The 23,170-nt window shown below is 37.1% G+C and overlaps 1 protein-coding gene across 3 annotated transcripts in view; it reads left to right on the forward strand.

Annotated features, from left to right (window-relative positions):
- Positions 1-23,170, forward strand: part of EML6 (EMAP like 6) — a 122,503-nt gene that overhangs the window by 66,524 nt on the left and 32,809 nt on the right. For all 3 annotated transcript variants that reach the window (XM_087888489.1, XM_034427364.3, XM_087888480.1), the window contains exons 21-28: positions 4,535-4,662; positions 5,218-5,359; positions 7,501-7,653; positions 10,061-10,192; positions 10,992-11,080; positions 11,603-11,779; positions 13,161-13,362; positions 14,380-14,506. In XM_087888489.1, the coding sequence (XP_087744615.1) occupies positions 4,535-4,662; positions 5,218-5,359; positions 7,501-7,653; positions 10,061-10,192; positions 10,992-11,080; positions 11,603-11,779; positions 13,161-13,362; positions 14,380-14,506 (1,150 nt within the window). The remainder of the gene's footprint in view (positions 1-4,534; positions 4,663-5,217; positions 5,360-7,500; positions 7,654-10,060; positions 10,193-10,991; positions 11,081-11,602; positions 11,780-13,160; positions 13,363-14,379; positions 14,507-23,170) is intronic.

Here is a 23,170-nt window from a genome sequence, read left to right on the forward strand (position 1 = left end):
CTTCCTCTTGAACCATTCATTTTTCATATATTTGTTTTACAATTTAGTCCTCATTCATTCTCACTATAAAATCAAAAAACCTGAACGTACTTATTTTTGCAATGGTCTTTCATTTTTTGTTCAATCAATGTTTATTAAGAATTCATTTATTCTTGAAACAATCTCTTCTTTTTTGTCTGGAACAGTGTTTGGCAGAATTCTGATTGAAAGGATACAAGAATTTTAGCTAACTTGGGGATGTAATGACCAGATTTTTGATTCTCAACAGGGTGTTAAAATATATATGAATGTGAGAAAGAAAATGTACTATGTGTTTATTGATTTAGATAATACAGATAGTCTTTGATTTACAACAGCTCATTTAGTGATTGTTCAAAGTTACAATAGCTCTGAAAAATATGATTTTTTCACAGTTACGACCTCTACAGCATCCCCATGATCATGTGAATAAAATTCAGATGCTTGGCAACTGGTTCATATATATGACTGTTGCAGTATCCCAGGATCATATGCCACCTTCTGACAAGCCCAGTCAATGGGGAAGCCAGACTCACTTAACAACTGGGTTACTAACTTATCAACTGCAGTGATTCACTTAACAATGGTGGCAAGAAGGGTCGTAAAATGGGGCAAAGCTCACTTAACAACAGAAATTTTGGGCTCAATTATGGTCATACATAGAAGACTACCAGTATACAAGATAGTGAGTTAGGGTTTTTTGTGGAATTGTGGAATATTTTGTATGTATATATATATATGATACCAGTGATATATAATTAAACTAAAGCATGTGTGAGAATCAGCACAATGCTTAGCAAATGGGTCAAAACTGAGTAGGGACTAAGACAAGTTTATGTGATGTTTAATGTAGTTACTGTACATATAAATGTTTAAGGAATGTTTGTAGTGACATTAGAGGTGTGTTAGTTACAGATATCAATATGTAGGGACTTTTGTTTAGATGATTTCCACATTGTTAGATGAAAACCTAAATAGTTCTCATGATTTGCAAAGAAAGTTAGATAGATGGATTTTTCTTTTTGTTGCTAGTGAATATTTGTTAGGCTGTTTGTTTTCTTTTTTCCTTTCCTTTTTTTTTTTGTATTTTATCTTTGGTGATAAAATCATAAATAAATATGTTTAAAATGTTAGATTGATGAGGTAACGAGAAATATAGATCTGAAAATTGAAGTATCAAAGACAAAGGTTGTTTTGCCTGACATAGAAAATAGAATAAATAATTGCAAGTTACAGTCACTAGGTGAATTAATGTACTTAACTATTTACTTAATAATGTAAAGGCTTATTAAAAATGGGGAAATGATTGAGGAAATTTAAAACATAACTATTGGTAGAAAGATAGTGAGTACAAGGTGGTTTGATGTAAAAAATAAATGTTAAAAGTATAAAAGAGCCTGTAGTACAGTGGACTAAAGCACACTGTTATTAACATCTGCTGCTTGCAATTACTGCAAGTTCAAATCTCACCAGGCTCAGGTTGACTCAGCCTTCCATCCTTTCAAAGGTAGGTGAAATGAGGACCCAGATTGTGGGGGCAATAAGCTGACTTTGTATAAATATACAAAAGTATGAAGGCTATTGCATAACGCATTGTAAACCGCCCTGAGTCTCCGGAGAAGGGCGGCATATAAATTAAAGCAAAAAAAAAAATTGCTGTGTATGAAATATGTTTTTGTCTACTTATATAAAGTTTGAGTTAGATATATCAACATAAAATAAATTGAACACAGAATGAGATATTTAAGAAATGCAGATGGGAAACAAAAAGAGATAAGAGTGAAGATTGAATGAGTATTGAACCTGAATTTCATACAAAAGTGAGCTACTAGGACAAAATAAGTATACTGAGTGGTTTGGTGACATTGAAAAAATGAATATGGATCAAATCTCAAAGCAATTGTTTATTTTTTTCTCCTTCCATATTATTACATTGATATAATAATTATACAAACAGTAGCATTTCACATAGCCACAGCTGCCCCTTGCTCTTTGGGTTGGAGCCATGAGTCCAAGAGGACCTCCAATGCACTTGGTCTGTCTGGGGTAGTGCATCCCATCCAAGATCAAAGATGATAAACTCTTGGATACAGAGGGGTCCACCCACAGCCACTCCATTTTGCCAAGGTTCAGTTGAAGCCTGTTCTTCCTTATCCATGTCCCACAGCCTCCATCTACTGCATCACACTTCAACCAGGATGGAAATATAGTATATAACTCTGTATCATAAGCGTACTGGTGATATCTCATCCATAGTGACATGTAGATGTTAAAAAGGAGAGGAAAGAACACTGAACCCTGTGGCACCACACAAGGGCTAGAGATTCATGGTTTAATTAGGGCATCTGTTGGAACCCTGACACAGGGGCTGTGAGCTGGATCTTTCCTTATAAACATCAATTAGGACCTGTCTTAGGGAAAAGAGGTGAATCAGTACCAAACTGTGCCATCCACCCCCATATCCCTAAGGAGACCATGGTCAATGGTATGGAAATCTGCTGAGAGGTCAAGAAGACCAAGGATGGATGCACCACTTCCATCCTATTCCTGCCAGAGATTATCTACAAGGGCAACCAATGCAGTTTTGGTTCTGTATCCAGGCCTGAAACCTGACTGAAAAGGGTCCAGATAATCAATTTCCCTCAGGATCCTCTATGGTTGCAAAAGGAGATGAGGAAGACTGGATGAAAATTTATAAAATCATGTCATACACAATCATTTTCTCATTTATTTTCTTCAGTTGATTTTGGTTTATATGTTAGTTTTTTGACTAAGGCAATAGACCACGATACTGTTTTTAAAATTATTTAATTAGTAATTAGCACACTTTCTTGAAATATAAGATTTATTGTTTTGGGATATGAACATTCTGTAATATAGTGGTGACTAGTATATTTGTCCTGTTTATAACAAAAAAAAATATATGAAAAATGAATAGAAAGAGGAGGACCAAAAACTCATGGAGTTGGATGGAGTTAAGGAGTGTTGAAAAGAATGTTGAAAAAAAAAGACTGTTGAAAAGTTGAAAAAAACAACAACCCAGTATTCAAACCAGTATCTGAACATTGTAGAAACAAGGATAATTTGCATGTTAGAAACATATGAGGAAATACAGTGAATGATATTGGTATAAATTAGATTTAGCCATATTTCCTTTTCTCTTTTCTTTCTTATCCCTTTAAATATTGTGGCTTACTATTTCTTACCCTTTTTCCGCCCTTTTCATATTGATGCTTATCGTGAAAGGCAATAGCATAATGAGTATTTATGTAAGTATGCAATATATTATTCATTTTATGTAAACTTTCATGAGGATAACTTGTAGTGAAAAATTGCAGCAATACAATCAAAGAAATTCATACTATCAGATGGCAATTCATTGCTGTATAATATATTAAGGCCTTCAGTTTAATATATTACTGATAATTTATGCTCAAACTTAAATGTTGGACATTAATGTGCCTGGAAAAAATAAGGCATGTAGTTCCACATTGTATGAACTCCTGAAACAGACAGAAACACCATTCCCATTTGACCATGGTGCTATGTGATGGCTTTGAGTCTGGCAATATCTTTCAGGTCAATTTAAATCCATAAGTTATTGTGGGGATAAAATAAGGGGAAGCCTATTGTGTCCCCTGGAGCTACCACTAAGAAAACCTGGACTCTAAATACAATAATTGTTTTTTAAATGTATTGACTTATTTTATGTATATAGCTAATATAAACAATAAAAAACATGGAAACCAGCATAAAAAAATCCTGGTTGTCCCCCCTCCCAAAAGCAAGATATTCCTTGCATCAAACAAGCAACTTTTCTAAACTCCAACCACAAACTACCCCAATACTTGTGGTCTTCAAGGCTTTTCAGAAATTTAGCAAGTTAGGGGCCTGCCAGATCTCAGGAGGAAGGGTGTTCCAAAGGGCAGGGGCCACTACCGAAAAGGCACACTACTTCAATCTTGCTAGACGGCAACATTTAAGGAAAGGAACCTGGAGCATATCCACCCTGTTGGACTTGGTATAGCAAGCAGATACCCACAGAGAAAAGTGGTCCTGCAAATATTTTTTTGTACTATCTGGAATCGAGCTCCCAAAATGACCATAGGGTTCAAGTAGAAATGTATGCAGTGTATTCCTTCAGGTACTTCAGATTCAAGCCATGGAAAGTTTTACAAATTGGTACAGGACTTAGAACTAAGCCTGGAACGAAATAGAGTCAGTAAGAAGTAATGCTAACATAATATGATCACAATGCCCAGTTCTAATAAATAGGCCAGCTGCCATATTTTGTGCTATCTGAAGTTTCTGAACATTCAGAAGACATTCCTCAATACATACAATACACAGTAATTAAAATGTATATGTATATATGTACATATAATGTATATATGTTACTATATGAATTGATTTTAAAATGTTTAACAAGAGATAATCTAAATCTAGCAAATGGGAAGCTCTATCAAAATTAAGAAAATTAAATGAAATTAGGTTTATTTATTTTTCTTTCTTTCAGGGTTGCTGCTGGAAGATAATCCATCAATTCGCGCTATCACTTTAGGACATGGGCATATACTGGTGGGAACAAAAAATGGAGAGATTCTTGAAATTGATAAAACTGGTCCCATGACTCTACTTGTGCAGGTATAATTGCTTATTTTATGTACCAAGAGCTATATCAAAGAGCATAACCAGCATTTCTACATTTGCTCGTAATTTCATTCATTTCCTATTTTATTTCACTGTAGCCCTCTGTACTTTTTTGCAATTTAGTTAATTTAATAAAGAAGTTATTCAGGATGTTATTGAATTGGATATTGTTTACATATATTGACAAATAGATTTCCAAACTTTTAAGTTATGAAGTCCATCAGGTTTATGCTTCTTCATGAATACTCACTACAAGATTGCAATTAGTTTAATAAAGGTGCCTGTGTGGACTAATTAATTGCTGTGTCAAAAATGCAGAGGAAAATCAGAACCAGTGTAGAAATATAGAAAATAGGTGTATGAATTATGATACCCTTAAAGAATGTACAAATACAAGTATATATATATGCAGTGGATACCACATTGTAGGTGTATGGATTTTTTAAGAGTAACAAAATGCTGTTTAGAAATCAGTCTTACCTTGGAATTAGAAACAGTTGCACAGTATCTGTTTTTTTTTTAAAGTATATTTTCCCTATGACTAAACAGGGCCATATGGAAGGAGAAGTCTGGGGCCTAGCAGCACATCCCCTCTTGCCTATCTGTGCAACAGTGAGCGATGATAAAACTCTAAGGATCTGGGAGCTTTCCTCCCAACATCGTATGCTGGCAGTGCGAAAACTTAAAAAAGGTATTTTATTTATTTATTGTATTTATTTATTGGTTCGATTTATATGCCGCCCTTCTCCGGAGACTCAGGCCAGCTTACAATGCGTTAAGCAATAACCTTCATACCTTTGTATATACCTGCTTAGTAGGGCTTTTGCCCCTCCCTCCCCAAGCGGTGTTCTTTTTATACAAAGTCAGGTAACCATCTTTTGTAGTTTAGTATCTTGTTTATGAAGGATTTTTTATATCAGGTATATATTATCTTTGATCAGTTAAGCCAAATATAACTATTTGCATGTTTAGAATGTCCACCAGAAATATAGCTGACCTCCTGATTTTATTGTATAGATTTATATTCTTGTACATGCCTGGAAAGTTATATGTGGCTTAATAGTTCAAATTTATGCAAACTTCTGGAATTTGTATGAATCACAGTAAGAAGGATTTCACTTGAAACCAGTAATAAACCTAATTGTTATTAAACATCTCCTTCAAAATGTGAAGATGGAGACATGTTCCTGTCATACATCTGGATTGTTAATTACTCATTGAACACTGTATTCAAGTATAATTCCTATCATACTCAGCATGAATGACCATTGCTTATGACTGTAAAGATAGGAATTGTAATATTTACAGTATTTGAAACCAACAGATATAAAACGTCTGAATTACATCACCAGTTACTATTTTTCCTTATCAAATGTTTGTCTTGACTATCCAAATTAAGGGAGACTATCTTAATCCAAATTAAGGGAGTCTGTCTAAATTAAGGGAGATAATCAGAAAACTAGAATATTGCATTGTGAACAATATCCTAGTTTGATCCTAGTCCTAGTGGACAAGTATTTAAATATGAGCCAGCAGTTTGCAGCAGCTGCCAAAAAAGCCAACACAGTTCTAGGCTGCATAAACAGGGGGATAGAATTAAGATCACGTGAAGTGTTAATACCACTTTATAATGCCTTGGTAAGGCCAAAACTATATTCAGTTTTGGTAGCCATGATGTAAAAAAGATGTGGAGACTCTAGAAAGAGTGCAGAGAAGAGCAACAAAGATGATTAGGGGACTGAAGGCTAAAATATATGAAGAACAGCTGCAGGAACTGGATATGTCTAGTTTAACGAAAAGAAGGTGACATGATAGCAGTGTTCCAATATCTCAGGGGCTGCCACAAAGAAGAGGGAGTCAAGCTATTCTCCAAAGCACCTGAGGGTAGGACAAGAAGTAATGGATGGAAACTAATCAAGGAGAGAAGCAACCTACAACTAAGGAGAAATTTCTTGACAGTTAGAACAATTAATCAGTGGAACAACTTGCCTCCAGAAGTTGTGAATGCTCCAACACTGGAAGTTTTTAAGAAGATATTAGATAATCATTTGTCTAAAGTGGTGTAAGGTTTCCTGCCTAAGCAGGGGTTGGACTAGAAGATCTCCAAGGTCCCTCCCAACTCTGTTATTCTGTTTTTTTCTGTTTTCAGTATAGCTACTAGACACTACAGTGATACTCTGGTACTCAACTGCTTTGAAACTCATCGAATTTGGTTCTCAACACATTTTGACACAAAAAAATAGTTCCAGTACTCATAGTTTATTTGGTACTCAATGCACAAGCTATTGGCTTGTTGGCAACCTTGTGACTCACTGCATTATTCCTTATGGAAAAAAATTCTTTCATATAAATCACTTTTTATACTCATCCCGCCTCGCGGAACCAGTTGACACCAGGATTGAAAAGTTGATGTTTTATGGGTTTGCTTATGAGTAAGAAATGGGATATGGATGAAGAGATATCTGTTTAACTTTATAGGGGGTGAAAAGTTATTAATTTTTTTATACTTGTGATGAACTTTGGAAATCATTTTTTAAAATTGTTCTTTATTCTTTCTTTATTTTCTTTTTTCTCCTGCACTTTTAAATCTTGTTTTATTTTTTCTCTTTCTCTAATTTAGTTTGTATTAGTTTTTACTATTGTAATTAAAATTCTTAATGACAATTATCTTTTTTTTAAAATGTCCCCCTTCTCTTTGGCATGGGAACTTGGCTCTGAGTCCACCTCCACCACCATTTGTTTGATTGTGTGATTGAGGAGCTCTTTGTTGCCTCAAAATTTCATTCCCTGGTCTCTAAGATTTAGGCACAAACTTTCTCTGAACTTTTTTAGGTGGACGATGCTGTGCCTTCTCCCCTGATGGGAAAGCCTTGGCAGTTGGATTGAATGATGGAAGCTTTCTGGTTGTGAATGCTGATACTTTGGAAGATATGCTTTCTTTCCATCACAGAAAAGAAATGATCTCTGACATCAAATTTTCTCGAGGTCAAAGTGAACTTTTTTATTATTATTTTAAAATCCTGTTGAAGAGGCAAGGGATATTTATAAACATTAATATACCACATATAATATATATATAAATAAAGGGAACACAAGCAGAAGACATCCGAGATCTGAATGAATGAAATAGCCTTATTAAATACTTTGTTATTTACATACAGTAGTTTATACACTGCTCAAACAACTAAAGGAAACACAAAACTACTGTATGTAACAAACAAAGTATTTAATAAGTCTATTTCATCCATTCAGATCTCGGATGTCATATATATAATTTATATATATAAACAGCATCCAATAATATATAAACATTCATCCAATCAGAGCACAGCCAAACCCCCAACCAATCAGAACACACCTCCACCCAATCAGAACACAGCCAAGCTCCCACCCAATCAAGGAAGAAACAGCTGTGATCACACACATTGCTCCTAGAAGCACGAAGCCGAAGACACCAGCCTGAAGATGACGAATGAGACTTCGTCGAAACGTTGCCAAGAAACCTCCAATTTTACACGGGAGAAAACCCGAATAACCAAAGACTTACATACAAAGACCCACGAAAACCTCAGAAAACATATATATATTTCTCTCTAACCAAATCTCTATATTTCTCTCTAGCCAAACCTCTATCTTAGTTTACGTAGGTGGAACCTGGCTAGAGAGAAATACACATAAAACCTATGAAAAAGAAAGAAAAACATATATATATATATATTTCTTTTATTCGTAGGTTTATATGTTCATTACTGTTCTAGCCAGGGTTTTTCCTACGTAAATCAAGATGTTTGTATTGCCATAGTTGGGTGACATCTCAAATCACCACTTTCCAGGCTTTATCAGACATTTTGTGTTGTCTGCTGTGAGACTTAAGGGAGACTAAGATAGATCTATTTTGGCCTTATAAGGCCTCTTGAGTTAGCCACACCCTTATTTTATGACTCCTGATGTCTGATGTGATTCTACTGAGCTGGGGCTGCAGAAAAACCTTGGTTACGTAAGGAAAACCTGGCTAGAGGAAAAACACACATAAACCCTACGAAGAAGTAAGAATATATATATATATATATATATATATATATATATATATATATATATATATATATATATATATATATATATATATATATATATAGTTAAATTTGCTTTTTAAAAGATATGTCAACCTATGATAAGATATTATTTCATGAAATGGAAAAACTAAGCAAGCTTAAACTTCCATCTCTTAGTCTATTAGCATGAGGGCAATCAACTCCTATTCCATAGTCCCAAAGTATCCATAGATTATAGTACCAAAATTTGGTAGCAGTGTAATGTAGCAACCTGACACGATAGTGTGGCAAAACAGGTATGTTAAAACCCTGCAGTCATTCTGTACTTGAAACTGCTCACCTTGACCTGAACGTTTAAACAGTATCAAACATGCCCCTTGTATCACCCATAGGTCTAAAATACTGGGTTTTTTTGAAAAAATAAAATAAAATGAGCTCTCAAGTGAGAAAAAGAAAGAACAAGACCTGCTGCAGTTGTTTCTATCTCTTAAACTATTTTCAGGCAATTTATGGACCTCCAGATGTTGTTAAACATCATCTTTTGTCACCGCAGCAGAGCTAAGGCTGAAGGATGCTGGGAATTGTAATTCAGCACCATGCACAAAGCCTACTTTCTACACACCAATAACATACCCATTCTTCAAATGAAGTTCTTTCTACAACATCACTGATTTTTATCACATTTCTATCATAACATCACCGCACATAAAAAAAAAGAATTATTTCCTTTTTTCTGCACCAGCCCCTATCTATAAAGACCCTCCACCTGAGATCTGGGAGGCCCCCCTCTTTTAACTTTCCAGAAGGCCTTAGAAAGCTGGCTCTCCCCCAGGTTTTGGGATAGGGTGAGTTTGCAGCCCAGTGATTGTGATTTTTTCTATGTATCAGAAAGGGTTGTTTTGGGGCAGAAGTAGTTTCTTTTGGATGTTGGTTTTTATTGCTTTGTAGGTTCATCAGCACTGCTGTGAACAGCCCAGAGTTATGGCACATGAGATGAATGTCCATATCTGTCTCATAAGTAAATAAATATTGGCAGACCTGAGAGAAACTGAGAGCTATATAATAAAACTTGAACAGTAAAAAAATCTCATTGGTTCCTTTAGTATATAGACTACAAGCTGTTATAATGTTATAAGGAAGACATAATAGCAGCAATGAATCTTATAGCTTAGTCTCTAGAGCAAGAAATGTGGGTGTCCCTGATTCTACCATTTCAATGGTACTAAACTGATCTATTGGAGTCTCTCCATCTGCTTGCTGCTTTTTACATAATAACTGATCTCAATTCCATAGAGATGCTTTGATGCAAATATCTGAATCTATTTAAATATATTTTTCAGATTCAGGAAAATACCTGGCGGTGGCTTCCCATGATAACTTTGTAGATATTTACAATGTACTTACCAGCAAAAGAGTTGGAATCTGCAAAGGGGCATCTAGCTATATCACACACATAGATTGGGATTCGAGAGGTAAAACAGAGCAAAACAAAACCTTTTATTTATCACAGGTCTCTTTGAAGAGCTCTTATAAGGCTTCAAAACATTGTAGAAGGTTGTGTATTTTCCTTGATTTGTGATGAGAAATAGAAAAGAGTAGTTCTATGACAGTTTTAAAGTCTAAAACTGTAAAAATGCTCATCTATATTTCATCTTATAGTAATCAGGATAGAATTCTTTGGATTGTCTATTCTAAAAAAAGCCTATAATTAATTTAAAAAATGGATGTGTATTTATTAAAATAATACAAGATAAAAAGTGTACTCGTTATTTTCCAAAAGTATGAAATCGGCTTGGCTTTGCCAGTTAATACTGTATTAGTCAACTTTTGAATACCCTGTTTTATCAGGCTTATAATTTTTTTCCAACTATATGGCACATGGGCAATTATTTTATCCTTATTAATAAGGAAAATCTTGAAAATGAAAAATTGCTCTGAAATATGGAGAGCAGATTCTTTAGGGCTCAACAGGACAGCAATTATCAGAGTTGTTTGCTGAGATGGACAGCTATAGAAATCAAATAATATATCTTCTGCTATAAATTTTGCAGTACTCCCTCTCCTTCCAGTTTTCCTTTAAAAAGTAGAATGAAGCAGGGAGCATTGTCCATTGTTCTAAAGATATTACATTTGGTCTTACCATTGTCCTTTCTTGCTGACAGTCTTTATAAGCCTTCAGTAGATAGCTGGTAGCCAAAAGTAAATAAAAGTTCACCTTCTGTGTCAGAAAATCTGTTGAGTCTGATTTCTCTAAACTTCTTCATGTTCAAGGGAAGCTACTACAAGTCAATTCTGGTGCCAAAGAACAAATCTTCTTTGAAGCTCCAAGAGGAAAGAGGCATATAATAAGATCCACAGAGGTAAGGAAAAATGAAATGAATTTCTTTATTTTATATGTTATTTCACTACTATCTGTTAGAAAAAGAGTGATCTAATGTGCAGTTTGTTTTCTGCTTGGTATACTTTCTAAAGGCTCTGTTTCATGCAATAACTCAAGATATGTACATAAATACTGTATAGGTTTTGTAGAGATGGGCTAAAGAACTCTTCCTTTTTTAACCATAATGCATTCATTTTATATCAACATGACTTTCTTCCTGCTAAGCATAATTGCAGTAATCTGTAATTATCATTCAAGGCATAGGTAGTATTTTGGAATGGTACGTGCACTTGAATATTGAAAGCATGCTAAGGCATTATTATAAAATCATACTGAAGTTCAACACTTGATTTTACTGTACCAATTATTTTTTTTAACTCGAGAAATAAAGAGAACATAACTGTTAGCTTGTGCAGTTGACAAGATACTGAAAAAAATAATTCCATAAAAATGTGCTTACAGTTTATAATGTTGGATTATGTAAAAAAATGTTTGCTTGCAGATTGAAAAGATTGAATGGGATACCTGGACATGTGTTCTTGGTCCTACTTGCGAAGGAATTTGGCCAATACATAGTGATGTCACTGTTATCAATGCAGCTTCCCTTACTAAAGATAGCACTCTCTTAGCTACAGGAGATGACTTTGGGTTCATAAAACTCTTCAGATATCCAGTAAAGGTAATTGAAATATTTTTCAAAAATGCCAATGGAAGAATTATGTATAGCAAGGCAAAATAGAAAATAGGAATTGTATACATTTGGGGATTGATCAATTAAGCTTGATGGCTTTTATCTAAAGTATTTGTAAGGAAGAGCTGTCAGTGTACAAGTACTCCAAGACAAAATTTAAGAGAAGGCAGTTTAATGGCAGAAACATTCTGGTAACATGTTTTCCGTAAGAGTTGGGTGAAGGGTTTGTTTCTTCATTTGATAGTCAAAAATGTGTGAGAGGATCTCCATGAGTATAAAAAAATCAGTTTGGCCTATATTTATTTATTTGGTTTAATGTTGCCCAACTATAACTGGCGTGGCCGGCTGAGACTAAAAAGAAGGCAAATAACTGATTTGGATTTTTGCAGGAATTTCTACAGCATTATATATAGTAATCAGTTTACAACCATTTGCTTAATGTTTCAAATTACTGACAGCTTTAGAAAGGGTGCTTAGTGGCCTGTAAAGCATGTCTGACAGTCACAAAATTTCACACCGCCACCATCCTGTGGACATGTGATTACAATCTGGAGGCTTGGCAACCTGCTCACACAAGTGTATTATGATCATTATGAACATTTGCAATATTCTTTGCTATCTTTCCCAGAAAGAAAGTCAGTAGGGAAGCCAGCAGGGTTTGGCTGCAAGCTGGTGCTGCCTGCTGAGAAGACTTCTCTTGAAGGATTTCAGCTTCATACATACTGTACTTGGATTTCGGCAGCCTCTGAAATTTTTTAGAAACAGAATGCATGGTCCATATCAAGAAAAAGAGACCACTGACCCAGTGGTGAAATGTAAAATTTGTTACTACCGGTTCTGTGGGCGTGGCTTGGTGGGGGAGGTAATATGACTGAGTGGGCATGGCCAAAATTTTTTTTTTTTACTTTTAAAACCATTTTTCTACAACCTCTTCGGCTGAAGTGGTTGTAGAAAAATGTAGAAAAAAAATGTTTTTAAAAGCTTCTGACGATCCCAGCTGACTTGCCTGATCGGCAGAGGCTTTCTTTTTTTTTAAAAGCCTCTGACGATCCCAGCTGACTTGCCTGATCAGCAGTGCCTTTTTTTCCTTTTAAAAACATTTTTTCTATAACCTCTTCGGCCGAGTGATCATCAGATGCTTTTTTTTTTTTACTTTTAAAAGCATTTTTTTGGCCAAAGAGGTTGTAGAAAAAATGCTTTTAAAAATAAAATAAAAAGCCTCTGATGATTGCGCAGCTCAGCTGGGCAATGGGGGGGGCAGGGATTTTTGCTACCGGTTCTCTGAACCATCGCTACCAGATCGGGTGATCCAGTCCGAATTGGGAGCATTTCACCCCTGCACTGACCACATGATTTACCTGTGTTACAGGGTCAGCATGCCAAGTTTAAGAAGTATGTGGGTCACAGTTCACATGTCACCAATGTCCGGTGGTTACATAATGATTCTGTGCTGTTGACAGTGGGTGGTGCTGACACTGCCTTGATGATCTGGACTCGAGAATTTGTCGGAACCCAGGAAAGCAAGCTAGTTGACAGTGAGGAATCAGATACTGATGCAGAAGAAGACGGAGGTAAAGACCCTTGCTTTTGTCTATAAAAGTCATTTTATTCAGGAGGCCTGCTGAATAACTAGGGCATTTTTGTACCTTAGGCAAAATTATATTAATACTATTTGAACTGATTCATACAACACATGAAAGAATCCAGTTTTTCTAATGTTTTCTCATATATGAGGAATATAACAACATTATATTCATCTGCAAACATTTAACAGTAATTGATTAGTAGTAGCTATAGTCCTATTTATAAATGGCTGCTACAAACATCATGTGCATGACATCAAAAAACATTGTCTTACTTGTAAGTCGATTAGCATGCTTTTCTACTATTTTAGGAAAACCTTTGTGCAGCCCAAAGATACTCCTACAAATAAATATTATGTTATAGACCAATGCTTTCAGATATTCATATTGAATTTTCTTTATGAAATACATGTTTTTAAATGAGTGACATCTAGAGAGCTGGCAAGTACAAAGAAACATAACTGAGGTTCTGGTGATATCAGCAGATGAAATATTGCCTATCTCAGCACCACAAAGTTGGCAAAGGAGAATACAGAAGATCTTATTATAAGGAGCATATTATTTTCCTCCAAATTTCAATATATTTGGGAATATGCCAGGTTATTTCAAAATAATTTAAATAATTTTTCAGTTGCCTTACATAAGTAATGAATTTTCTGATTTCTTTAAAAATATTTACATATTACTTGATGCTGGAAATGTAAAGTAAAAGAATCTCATCTTAAAAGCAAATAAGATCATGGAAACTAACTGCAAATTAAGGAAAAAAGATATATATATATACAAAACTAACTTTTACTATATAGATAATCTACACAAAATAAATCTATGAAACAAGGGTTTTTTTAAGAAATCATTTTTTTCTGCAAACATAATATTTTAAAGCTGTAAAAACACTGACTCCGGATACCATAACCTATATTTAAGTGGTTCGCATATAATTTCCACACTGAAAAATTGGAAGTTCTTAAACAAGTATTATGATCTATTTCACATGTATCCAAGGTTATGACAGTGATGTTGCACGTGAAAAAGCAATTGATTACACTACAAAAATCTATGCAGTGAGCATCCGAGAGATGGAAGGCACAAAGCCACACCAACAATTAAAGGAAATTTCAGTAGAAGAAAGGTATGTTATGGGGAATGTCTCCTTGGATAGAATGAGTCAACAAGTGCATTTGGGAAAAAGATACACACTTTGAGTCAGTGTTGAACAAATGCCTAGACTAGCCCCTATAACCATGATGGCGAACCTATGGCACGCATGCCAGAGGTGGCACACAGAGCACTCTCTGGGCACGTGTGCTGTCACCTCAGCTCATCTCCACTGCGTTTCTCCATGGCATTTCTCACCGTCAATTTGAATTTCTAGCTATCTACTTATTTTCTGCCCAGCCTGGCCTAATCTATCAAAGGTCTCCTCCTGCATGCCGCCCCACCCTCCCTTCGCTGGTCGCACACGTCACCCCGTTTCCCTTCCTTCAGTGGCCATGGCCCTAGCCCCACTTCCTCCCCCACTTCCGCCTCTTTCTTCGGGCTGCTTACCTTCCTCATGTGGTGGCTGGTCTGGAGTCTGGAAGGCAAGCTGACCTCTGGTAGTTTTCGGTGGCATTTTGCTGGGAGGCTTTTTGTAGTCGCATCAAAAAAGAAAAAGCCGCCAAAAAATACCAGAGGTCACCAAAAAAGCTGCTGTCATCGCATCCCATTGCCTGCTGCGTTGCGCCAGTCCGAGCGCAACGTAGCAGGTAATGGGATGCACATGCACGGCCGCGCGAAGAACAGGGTGCCGACGGCAGTGGCTTTTTTGGCAACCTCCAGTAGTTTTCGGCAGCTTTTTCTTTTTCAATGTATCTGCAAGAAGCCTCCCAGCCGTCGCCTCTTTGCCAGCCGCTTCCTGGCAGTTGTACAGGCGGGCGGGCAGGCGGGGCAAGCAAGCGGCGACCGGGCTACCGGTTTGGCGGTGTGGTCAGCCACCGGTCGCTACCAGTTCGGTGACACAGGCCAAATTACCGCTACCGGTTCACTCAAACTGGTGCGAACCGGTCAAAACCCACCACTGAAATAAATACATGATTGAAGTGAAGCTACTGTGAGACTAATTGTTTCACAGATGATTGAATATTGAGTAGGAGGTAGGACAAAGATATACGGTCCTTGTTTAGCAACCACCTTGTTTAGAGACTGCTCGCATTATAATACTGAAAAAATATCTTTACAACCAATCCTTGCATTTACAACTTTCTAGGTCTTTAAAGCAAATGAAAGCTAAAGTAAAATTGTAAGCAGAGTTGCAGATTCATTTAGCAATTGCTTTCCTTAATAACTAAGTTGCCAGTCCTAATTATGGTAGCTAAATGAGGATTACCTTTATGTGTCCCCTTACTTATTTAATGTATTCATAGACAAATGTAAAAGGAATACTTGTAATAATATTATACATATATTGTTTGGAATTATTAAAATGCATATCCTTTGCTATGTAGACAATGCCATTTATTGGTTTAGATCCTGATTAATTTGCAGCGAATGTCAGATTGTATTTTTCAATGAGGAGTAGAGATCAGAAAATTATTGCATCAAAAATCAAGGTAGTTGTGCTTGACAATGATAATGCAATGAATAATTGCAAGTCATTCATAAATGGTGAGAAAACAGAGCAAGTATGTGAATTTATGTACTTTGGTAGATATTTTCTTAAACATGGGGAAATGGATGAAGAAAATTTAAGATATGCAAATACTGTCAGAAAGAAAGGATGTGGTCCTTGACAAAGAATGGGTGTTTGCTGAAAAAACTGAAAATGGGAAAGTGCCCACTTTGTTAAATGGAAATTTAGTGAAAATTGCATATCTTAGGAAAAACATAAACACACTAGAAATTGATAGTTTAAGAAGAGGGGATTGACTTATTCTTCAAAACACCAGGGGGGGCAGGGCAAGAAGTAATCAGTGGAAACTTGTTAAAGAGAGATTCAACCTAGAAAGAGAAATATTTAACAGAACAATTAATCTATGGAATAACTTGCTACTCAGTTGTAGGTGCTTCATTACTGGAGGTTTTCAAAAATAGACTTGGAGAACAATTTGTTCAAAATGGTATAAGGTCTCCTGCTTTGAGCAGGAAGTTGGATCTCTGAGTCTCTTCCAGCCCTGTGATTCTATATTCTAAGTGTGTGTGGTACATCAAGGAGCGATACGGTGAACAGTGAAGAATGGGAGTGGAATGAAGGTGGCTTGAATACAAAAGTGAGTGACTGGTACAAAATAAGTATGTTGACTTGTGGTCTGTCAGATAGGGAGAGTGAATAGAGATCAAATTATAAAAGAAACATATGAAGGAAGAGTAAATGGGTTGGGAGGAAAAGGAAGAGCGAGAAAATCATCGTGGGGTGGAGTTGAAGAAATCCTCAACAAAAGATAGGTGAAAATTTTAAAGAACAAAAGGAAAAAGTATGAAGTATGAAGCAATACACGGACATTTATTTATTACTAGATCTTTATCCCATCTTATTTTTAGTCAACTCAAGGCAGCATACTCCCATTTTCCCCACAACAACAATCTTGTAAAGTGGCTTGGGCTGAAAAAGGGATTAGTCCAAAGGCATCCAGATGGCTTTCAGGCTTAAGGGAAACCTAGAATACACAGTCACCTGATTTCTGCCCACCAACACAGCCACTACAACAACTGGCTTTCTTCTACTAAACATGTAGAAGCAAGGATGCTTTGTAAAATTCAAAAGTCATAGAGAATTATGATGAATTTTTACATAAATTTAGTGATATTTTCTTTTTTTAGTTCATGTTTTTAATTTTTTTGTTTACTATTGCCTACTTTTTATGGTATTTGCATAATGTGGCTAAAGGTGATCATACAATAGACGTGTTTTCCTTCTGATAAATGTTTAGTGATTGGCCATACTCATTATGGCAAACAGTTACCAAGAGTGCTCATTTCATGTTCTCATAACTCCAAATCTGCATTCCAGCCAAAAATAATGGCGACCTGGTGCTACCAGTGCATTAAAATACAGCAATTTATTCTTCAATTTCTTTTGATTCTTTGTTACCTGATAAACATCATTTCACAATAATTGTCTGTCAAGGCAGACAAGGCAAGGCAAAGGAAGGAAGCCATTTTACTTCTGGTATATGCAAACAGAGGCTGTTTCATGCATGCTCGCTCAAGAAACAATGATTAAAAAAAGCCAAAGGTAAATATTTAATTAAATTGAATTTATTCAATTTGATATGGCTGCTGTTAGAAGAATTTCTTCACTATTGTTTGTTTTTTGCTCAGGTCAAAAACACTAAAAGTCTTTGTCCAGAGTTCAAAATTTTATTAACATTCAAGGCAAAAGTGTTAAATGCGGTCAGCTCCTTGCAAGGGTACCAAGTCATTTTATAGTCAAATGTAAACAGCTAATCTGTGTATATTTAGTTCCAGAATTTTGAAGTTGTAGTTTTCTGTATTCTGGATACTTTATAGACTTTTGTTTTCTCCATGATTGTTTTTGCAAAATAGTCATTCATCCCAGTGTCAAGTAAAAACACATTTTTATGGATTGAGTTTTTATTGAAAATGTATTTGAATTGTTTAATTCTGAATTTTGATGTAATGTTTTGTGCTCTCTAAGTTGTAGGAGATGTATTTTATTTATTTATTTATTTATTTTATTGAATTTCTATACCACCCTACTCCCGAAGGACTCAGGGCGGTGCACAGCCATGAAATAAAACACATAGATATACAAAATTTAAAATCGAATAAAATGAATTAAATAAATTTGGCTGAATTAATACCCATAATTTAAAATACCCATAATTTTAAAATACATTAAAAATTTAAAATTTACACTTAAAAGGGAGAAGATTTAGGCGAGGCCAGCTTGATGAAATAAAAGCGTCTTCAACTCGCGGCGGAAAGTGCACAGATCCGGAATCCTCCGTATCTCTGGGGGGAGCTCATTCCAGATCGTCGGTGCCCCCACAGAGAAGGCTCTCCCCCTAGGGGCCGACAGCCAACATTGTTTGGCCGACGGCACCTGGAGGAGCCCCTCTCTGTGGGAGCGTACTGGTCGGTGGGCGGCTGTTGATGGTAGTAGGCGGTCCCGTAAGTAACCAGGTCCTAAGCCATGGAGCGCTTTAAAGGTAACCAGAACCTTGAAGCGCACCCGGAAGACCACCGGGAGCCAGTGCAGCTCGCGCAGGAGAGGTGTTACATGGGAGCTCCATGTTGCTCCCATAACCACCCGCGCGGCCGCACTCTGCGCCAGTTGGAGCCTCCGGGTGCACCTCAAGGGGAGCCCCATGTAGAGAGCATTACAATAGTCCAGACGAGAGGTGACAAGGGCATGAGTGACTGTGCGTAACGAGTCCCGATCTAGAAAGGGACACAACTGGCGAATCAGGCGAACCTGATGAAAAATCCTCCCGGTCACGGCCGTCAAGTGCTCTTCTAAAGACAGCCGTGAGTCCAGGAGGACGCCCAAGTTACGAGCCCTTTCCGTGGGGGCCAATGATTCGCCCCCAATAGCCAGCGATGGCGCCAGCTGACTATATCGGGACGTCGGAAACCACAGCCACTCGGTCTTGGATGGGTTGAGCCTGAGCCCGTTTCTCCCCATCCAGATCCGTACGGCCTCCATGGAAGCCATGAACTCCCGAGCCACCTCAGACGCCTCACCCACAGATGGCAGGTTGAAATCCCCCATGACCATAAGTCTGGGGGTATCAACCGCCACCGCGGCAATAACGTTGAGTAGCTCGGGCAGGGCTGCCGCCATGTGGCAGGGAGCCAGGTACGTGATCAGCAAACCCATCTGAACCCCGTGGCCCCACTTCACAAGGAGGGACTCACAACCAGCTGTCTGAGGTACAGTGGTCTCCCTCGGCTTAAGGCCTTCTCTAATAATAACCGCTACTCCCCCTCACCTCCCCTGTGACCTTGGCTGATGGAATGCGTGGAAACCTGGTGGGCACATTTCTACCAGAGGGACCCCTCCCTCTGGGCCCAACCAGGTCTCCGTAATACCCGCCAGGTCCGCTCCCCCCTCGTAAACAAGATCACAGATGAGGGGGGCTTTATCTACTACAGACCTGGCGTTGCACAACATCAGGCGAAGGCCCGGGCCCTGAAGGTCTGTACTACCTGGAGAACGGGTGGAGCCTTGGGGGCCGGAGCACTCTATCGCTTGAAGACAGCGGGTGCGTGCTCCCTTAACATGATATGGCCCCCTGCTCCCGCCATATCTACCTCTCCCACACACAGTACCGATGGTAAAAACACAGTCTGGACCAGCTCGACCCCCTCCGGATCCCCCACCACCCCCGCCGAACATCCTGGCCAAGCCCAACTCTCCCCCTAGTGGGTTATCCCCCAAACCCACAACCCTAATTCCAATCCCACCCCCCTCCCCCCTCCCAGAACCCCTTAAAAGTTTAAACAAGGGCAATTTTAAAAAACCCCGCAGCCCCCTCTTTGCGGTATGCACAAACATACACCATTTACACTTAGCATGGAACAACACATTTCTGAGACTTTATTACAGGCTGTACATGCTGATTTAAACATATTTGCATGATATGTTGTTGTGTGCCCCAACTGAGATTACAGATTAATTCCACACAATATCATTGTTGCTTATGGCATAAATGTATTTCAACTTTACCTCCTCTAGAAGTAAAGTCCAAAGATTGGAAAGACTGAAGTAAAGGAGATATCAAGTATGCCAAACAACCTGAATGCTAGCTGAATTATAAAAATGTTTTTTTCAAAAGATACATCAAGCAAGTGGTGTATCCTAAAATGATTGTAACTGAGGCAAAAGTTCAATAAGCATAATGGTTCAGCAGAAATTTGTATTCAAAATTTTTTCATTCAGATACAGCACTGTGACTAGTACTCCAGCTTTCTTCAGTCTGATTCCCACATCTTATAAACCACAGTGTAGTTGGATGGTTTCTTATTTCTTTGTCAATATGTATCCAAATGTTTCATACTTTTTTCTGTTTAGGATGTCCTCCTACAATAAAAATTCCTTATATCCTTTATTACATACATATGACACACATATTGTCAGGCTGCATCTAACCACAGATTGAAAGTCTTGTAAGCTGTTAAATAATGTACATTTATTTAAGATAATTAACAGCTGTTTTTCTCTCCTTTCCCCATCTTTGTTGTTCTTTTTCCTCTCCCTCTTTCTTTGGCCCGTATCTCCATTCTCTATATTTTCTGTTTCTCCTTTCTTTTCTTTTTTCTTTTTTGTTCTTATTGGTTCTCTTCCCCTTGCTTTTCCATGTAATTTAGGAACAGGGCACTTATCAAAGGAGCCACAGGAACAATTTTGTGGTGTGGGAGTCCTAAGAAAAGTGCTCCCACACTGTGGGGTAATTTGATCAGTGGTGGGACTGTCCCAGAGAATTCAGGACAATTGTAAGCCATATAATCTTATATTTGGCAAATTTGAATGATTTGGGTCTTGGATGAGAAGCAGTGTTTTGCACTGAACTTCAGTTCCTTTAGCCCAAGAACGCTAGAATGGTGATAATGCTTCTGGTGTCTATAGCTGTTTCATATTATTAAAATGTGAACATTGCAGATGCCTGCATTTTGTCTTTTACTAACACTTGAATTATATGCTATGCTTGCAGCATCTGTTTGTTTGATCTGCATGACTGAATGGATTAGTGATTTGTATCATAGTTAATATAATAAGGAATTTATCATTTTAAACAGAATGTTGAATTTATAAGCAAAATACAAGTCGTTTTCTTCCATCTCCCTAACAGCATGACTGCAGTGAATTTTTATTTTTGGCAAGTGTGCCGTAAATCTGTACCTCTCAGAATATATGTAACTCTACTGTCAGTGCTATGGCAACATAGTTTTGCCTCTAACCAATTGTGCTAGGAAGCCAGGCATTTTGAGAAGCACACAAGTGCATTGGTATATTTCCATTGCCAGCTCCTAAATCTTCCTGTTTCATTTCAGGAGCAGCCCAGATTCTCTGTATTTAGTTCACTTGTAAAATGCACAGTAATTATGTTATCATCAGAAACTATACAATGCCTTACATTATTATAACCCTGTTATGCTGCCTGAAGTTAAGAGGACTATCCCACTTTTTGATATCTTTTCTGCTGTTTCTGATCCTAACCCCTAATTTATTGGCTGATCTCTCAGAGTGGCTCCTGTTATATATCTTTGCCTCACAGCTCAAATGCTGTGGATGGACTGAACTGTGCAGACTTGTTTCTTTTGCATATGAATTCTACATGCAGAAGATGCTTTCATGGAGAACTTATTTTTTCCATGTTTCCAGACTAATCTACTTTGTAGATATTCACATTGTCTACCCTTTTTGAAATGAATCTGCACTGCAGAGAGAATTCCACTCCAAAACAAATATTTGCCAGCTATTTTCCTCTGTGAATATCCTGATTTACAGTGCAGCAATATGGGCCTGCTCACTTGTTACTTTCTAGAAAGGAATTTTAATCTACTGTAGGTACAAACTTTGGGCATAGCCTTTTCCTGCCATGTCCCCTAAAAGAATCCATGTTATATTAACTTTCCCCATTCTATTGCTAGAAAGAGTAAGATGCATCAAGCTGCAGGTCACAGAATGTTTGTCTTTTGTCTGTTTAACTTCATTTTTATATGCATTGAATATACACTCCCTTTGACATATGGAATAAACACCAGGCAGAGGAAGACCTTTCAGTCTCACCATTCAGTGTATAGATATTGAGAGCACTGAGGATATTTCTCATAACAGGAAGGACGACAAAATCTCTAAAGGACAGTTGGTAGATTCTTAGATAATTGTAAAAGGATAAACAAATGTGTGGCAAACAAGTCAAATTGAGAGACAGACAGATGAACAGTTTGTTTGATCAAATTGATTTTCAAAACCATTATACTTTTACTGAAGCCAGGAAAGTATTAATTTAATTGCAGTTTTATAACCTGGGTCAATATGGAGAATCTGAAAAGTGTACAGTAGAATCATATTTAAATTACATGCAAACATTCTGTTTTGTCATCTGGAAAAGCAAGACATATTCATATGATAGATAATAGATGTTAAGTAATAACATATTTTGTAGATGAATTCAGAAAGCATCTTCTCCATTAAAAATGTTTCTTTTCTTTAAAATCTTCCTAAAAATATTTTAAATGGTAGTATACAAGAAAAATAATCACAGTCCGCAGTAATTAGGATGATAGAATTTGGGGTTTGGTTCTATTTAGATGACTTGATTAGAATGTTATTTCATGTTCTGTCCTTGTCTAATAAAGTCACTCCCCTAGGAGATTATAAGGAGATATGATCTTCCCATCTTGCACTCATAATAATTTGTCAGGCCCTCATGCCAGTCATAGACTATATACTGTATTCACTGATTGCAAACCCTGAATCTACATCCCCATACAGTATGTGAGAGATGCCATCTCAAGCTCAGTTACAGATTTTCGCAGCTCCTTTCTTTTCTGGATATAACACAATTTGGAACATTCGTGGGAAGTGATTGTTTCACTCAATACTGCACTGGTCAGACCACACTGTTTGAAAATTATGTCAAACACAACATTTTTGGCTGACAGTAGGTTTGGAATTTTGGGAGCATGTGATAAGCACATTTCCAGAGTAACTGCCATAAGAGACCTGCCTATTCACAAAATGGCTGCCATATTAGACATAATTGCTGAACAGTGATTTAATAAATATAAGCTAGTTCCAAGTATGCAGTCAATCATTCCTGCAAATGCATTTCTGCAAATAAATATG

Source organism: Pantherophis guttatus, chromosome 1 (assembly GCF_059756535.1).
Source record: "Pantherophis guttatus breed Tessera chromosome 1, ASM5975653v1, whole genome shotgun sequence".
Taxonomy (NCBI): domain Eukaryota; kingdom Metazoa; phylum Chordata; class Lepidosauria; order Squamata; family Colubridae; genus Pantherophis; species Pantherophis guttatus.